Consider the following 4627-nt stretch of genomic DNA (forward strand, 5'->3'; position numbering starts at 1 on the left):
AAAAAAAAATGCCTGTCACCCAGCAGTGACTTTTTAGCCAATACTGCCCTTGGCTGGGCTTGAGCTGATACGGATGCCCAGCTCTCCCAGGGCCACGAGCCGGATCCCCGCACCCTCGTACCCGGTGCCTGCAGGGCACCGACACCTTTGGGAGGGAAATGGGGATGACTGGGAAGCTGGGAGTGGATTTTAGGGGCAGTTACAAAGAAAGGAGAGCGGCAGATTCATCTGCCTCCTCTTTATCGCCTAGCGGGGGTTAAAGGGAGGTGATTAACGCTGTTAAAAAATATTGTGCCAAGTACTAAACATATGCACAGCACTTTAGGAGCCCAGGGCTACGTGCAGCTCGCTTGGTGTGGGGCCAGCTCCGGGCACGGGGTCAGCCTGGAGGAGTTAACAGTCCTCAAAAGCTCCCCAGAGCGGGGTCAGGCTGCCTGCCGTGTCCCCCCGGGGTGTCCCGGAGTGGTTTCGGTGCGTTGGGGCACGCAGCATCCTAGCTGAGGGCATCCGGCATCTCCAGGTGCGGTGGCAGGGGAAGGTGGGCTCCCATGGGGGATGAGCACTGGTAGGGAGGAGGTTTTGGGGACAGAGAGGTGGAGTCCGAGGAAGGCAAGGGTCGGCGGATAGACCGGTTTGGCGTTGCGAAGTGGGGATCGTTTGGGAGGACATGCACGGTGTGGGCGCATCCGCTGGCCCTGACGGTGCTGCTTTCTTGGCCATCCCAGGAGTGGGATGGGGCACGGATGTGAGGAGGGACTTCTCTGCTGTGAGGGCGGCAGAGCAGTGGCAGAGGCTGCCCAGAGAGGTGGGGGAGTCTCCCCCTCTGGAGCCATCCCAAACCCGCCTGGACGCCGTCCTGTGCCACTGCTGGAGGTGCCCCTGCCAGGTGGGACTGGGGGAGCTCCAGAGGGCCCTTCCAACCCTCACCAGTCTGTCACTCTGTGATTAATTGAAACAAACGGAGACCTCTGTGCATTCCTGGCGTTTTAAGCATTGGACTCCCTCTGCAATGCTCCTCTGGAGTTACCCAACGGTACCAAAAGGGCTGAAGAGATGTTAAGAGGGCAGCCTGGGCACCCTCATACCCCTGGAACACCTACGAGTCAAGGCTGGATTGAGCATTTATCTAACTACTCTTAAAAGCACCTGAGGCTGGCGGTCCCCTGCCTCCTGGGCGCTGCCCTTGGGTGTTACGTGGGCTTCACGGAAGATGGAACAAAGCCCCACATCTGTCTGAGCCAAGCAACCAGCACACCTCATGGGATGGAGGGACACCTACGGGTGGGGGTGCCCAGGTCGGGCCAGGCATCGGTACCCGCAGAGATTGACGAGATGCTGGCGCTCTACCATGGTGGGGGATTCATCCCTCAGACCGCTGCCACCGCCGCCGTGCCCCTTGCCAGCCGGTCCGCCAGCGCTGCCCTCCGCGGAAGGGCCAGCAGTTTTTTATTGTGCCAAAGATAACGCTTCGTTTACTCTTCAAGGAGCATCATCGCTCCCCGGTGGTGTGGGGTCGGGAGGGCTGGGGACCGGTGCTAGCCCTGTCCCCGCTGCTGGGACAGCCCTGGGCTGGCTCGGGGCAGGACTGAGCTTGCTTTGCCTTCCCCGGCCCGAAACAAGATTTTTCTCCAGCATTCGACCCCTTTGCCCCATTACCTCGGAAGCATTGAATGAAAACCAAATCTTCCCCCCCGCACCCCCCCCAAAAAAAAAAAGGAAAAAAGGGCTGTAATGTCTCCAGGGCGCAGTGTAGGTGCGTGCACGCTCACTCCTTCCTCCCAAATCCTCAGCTGCACCCTTCCCCTTCGGTGCTGTCCTGGGCATTAGTGCTTTTCTTGCGTTAGGAATATTTGCGGTGGTTCCTTGCGATACCTCGGAGGAGAGCTGCGTCTCAGGACCGGCTGACCCCCTTCGCACCCTGCGCCCCGGGCTCCCCGGGGATTTATTTTTTTTGGGGGGGGTGGGGAACCCAGGTATCGGGGCGAGGGGGCTGCGCTGCAGGTGCTAACCCCCGCCTCGAACCGAGAGCGGTGGGGGGGATTAATTAAAGCAAGGTGCGGGTCCGGGACCCAGCACTGGGTATTTATTCCAACCTGAGGTTGGGTGGCTTCTCGCCGCGCAGACGCCGCCGTGCATGGAAAGCTGCGGCGTGGGGATGTCGTGCCGCGACGGCCCGGCTCCCGGCGGGGATTCGGTCCCATCTCCGGGAGGAGAGGGTCCGTCTGGTCCCCTCTTGCATCCTCCTGGGCCGGGCGGATGCACCAAGTCATTCCTGTGATGTAACCCTTGTCCAGTGTTACCATGATGTATAAAGTTTTGTACATACGAGATTCAGAGCTTTTTAACTTTTAATATTTATTAATTTTGTTGGGTTCTTTTTTTTTTTTTTTTTTTTTGAACTCTAACATAATGTAAAGAATAAATAAAATAAATAAATCCACCTCAAAATCTTTCTGTTGATTTTGAGATTTTTTTTTTGGGGGGGGGGTTGTTTTTCCTCTTAAATAAGACAAAGACCCAGCAAAACCCACAGATGTATAAATTACAAGCATCCCGCCGTGGCTGTAATGAGGTTTCGTGGCACCCAGCTGCTGGGCTTCACTTTTGCAAGACTTGTTTACGGCTGCAGCCGGCAGCGGCTTTATGGCACAACGTGCTCATTCCCGGGGCACGGGATAACGTCGGGATCGCTGGACCGGCCATCCCTGCTGCTGCGAAGGGCTGTGGGCGCGGGATGGCTGGTGATGAACTGGGAATCCTCCTAGGTACAAAAAAAAACCCACCGTGGGGTTTAATCACGCCGCGGCTCTGCGGTGAGGAGCTCCCCCGGGTACGTGGTCCCAGAGGGCACGATGCTGTGTTACGGGGTTGAGTCCAACCCTGCCGGTGTTTCACTTCGTTAGCGGCTTTCTCATCGCCTTCCACATTGCAGTACCCCGAGTTGATCGAATTGATGGTGAGAAGCACCTTTCTGCCCACCCAGGACACGGCTTGAGTGCCATACACTGGGCTGTGCCTGCTACTGTTGGCCCAGCAGGAGAAAATCTATATACATATATACACACACACACATAAATATATAGCTTAGTCATTCCAAAAGTAAAGATGTTTTGCTGGTTCAGGCCAAAAAGAGCCCCGGTGCTTGCTCTGACAACCGATGCCATCGTCAGGTGACAAATAAAGAGCGGTGAAACCGGGGCAGGGCTGAAGCTGCAGAACGAAAGGCCGCGTGGGCAGCGATGCCCAACTCTGGGGTGCGTTTTGGCGCCCGCCCCGTGTCCCCTGTGCATGGCGGGCAGGGAGGAGCTGCCCATGGATGCTGACCACCCATTGCTGCTCACTGGGCGAGGTTTGGGCAAGGGTTTTTTTTTTTTGGCAAGCCATTCACGCAAGGCTGGGCGCTGCCTCGGTTGCTCCATCCCCGAAGAAGCATCACGGTGGTGGGTGAAGGGCGTCCTCCTTGCCGGGTGGGTGCGCCGCCTTGCTCCGTCGCTGGTGGCCGCGGCTCCTCGGCAATGAGCGAGGGCAGGAGCGGGTCTCCAGCTCAGACCGTGTCCCTCAAGCTCGGGCAGAGCCCGTCCTCCCGCAGCTCAGGGGCACGCGGTGGCAGAGAGGTGCCGGCGGAGATGCTTGATGAAGTCCGCTTGGGACTGCGGCAGGACGCGGTCCATGACGGAGGTGGGGATCCAGCCCTTTGGGGGAGGAAACACCCCGAATTTGGTCCCGCTGGGTCAAAGAGAGTTTGGGGGGTGCCCATCCCCAGGGGAGGAGGGTTCATTTACGCGCGGGGATGTGCACCCCTCGCTGTCCCACCCCAAGTCACGCGGTGGCACTTGCCTTCAGGTCCATGCTGAGGAGCCAGGTGAAGCGGGTACGGCCGGCGCCCCCCGCCAGCGGCTGGAGGACGATGCAGCTCAGCCGAGATTCGGCCCTGCGGTGGCCAAAAAAAAAAAAAAATAAGGGGGGGAAGGAGATCCTAGAGCAAAGGCAACGGGGAGGTAGCTCTTGGTGGGCATCCCCTGCCGTGCCCGGCTGCAGTGGTGGTGTCCCCCACCGCAGGGACATGATACCCCGTGATGGTCTCTTTTGGGGGGGACACTTCACCTGATGCACCCTTCCTGTGATGGCAGCGGCTCGATGTGGGTGGCCGTTCCCACCAGGTAGATGGTCATCTCCCTCTTCCAGCGGTGCCGCACGCTGACAAAGTCCCGCTGGCCCACCAGGTTGCCCGGGCTGGGAGCGGTGATTTCGTGTGTCACCAGCGTGTCCATCCCAACGCGCTGCAGCACCTACCAGGGCAAGGAGCGAGGCTTCCTGTGGGCTGCCCCTCTCGGGGACATCCCCGCCACCCCCTTACTCCTGCCCCGGGGGACGTTAAGCCCCCGTGGGGACAGCAGCCTGGGGTGGCAGCATGAGCAGAGAAGCAGCAGGGAGGTGGGGGCTTGGGGCTGGCACCTGGGGGTAATTAAATCCCAACCCCCTGCGGGCTATTAAGGGGGAAAGTGGGTGATTTTTGCAGCCTTTTTTTTTTTCTTTTTTTTTTCTTGTAGTCACTGAAAAATACTAATGGGGCCCTCTTAGAGATTCCTTTTGTTTGTGGAAGTAAATACACAGTCTGTTCCAATCC

At 58.6% G+C, this 4627-nt stretch overlaps 1 protein-coding gene across 1 annotated transcript in view; it reads right to left on the reverse strand.

The window, feature by feature from the left end:
- Positions 1 to 3590: 3590 nt before the first annotated feature.
- The window catches only part of LOC104291676 (steroidogenic acute regulatory protein, mitochondrial-like), a 9931-nt gene continuing 8894 nt past the window's right edge, over positions 3591 to 4627 (reverse strand). The window contains exons 6-8 of the mRNA XM_009890938.1: positions 4105 to 4289; positions 3838 to 3931; positions 3591 to 3692 (exon numbers count right to left, since the gene is read on the reverse strand). Of these exons, the coding sequence (XP_009889240.1) occupies positions 3591 to 3692; positions 3838 to 3931; positions 4105 to 4289 (381 nt within the window). The remainder of the gene's footprint in view (positions 3693 to 3837; positions 3932 to 4104; positions 4290 to 4627) is intronic.

The sequence above is a fragment of the Charadrius vociferus genome, unplaced genomic scaffold (assembly GCF_000708025.1).
Source record: "Charadrius vociferus isolate BGI_N301 unplaced genomic scaffold, ASM70802v2 scaffold1528, whole genome shotgun sequence".
Classification (NCBI taxonomy): Eukaryota; Metazoa; Chordata; class Aves; order Charadriiformes; family Charadriidae; genus Charadrius; species Charadrius vociferus.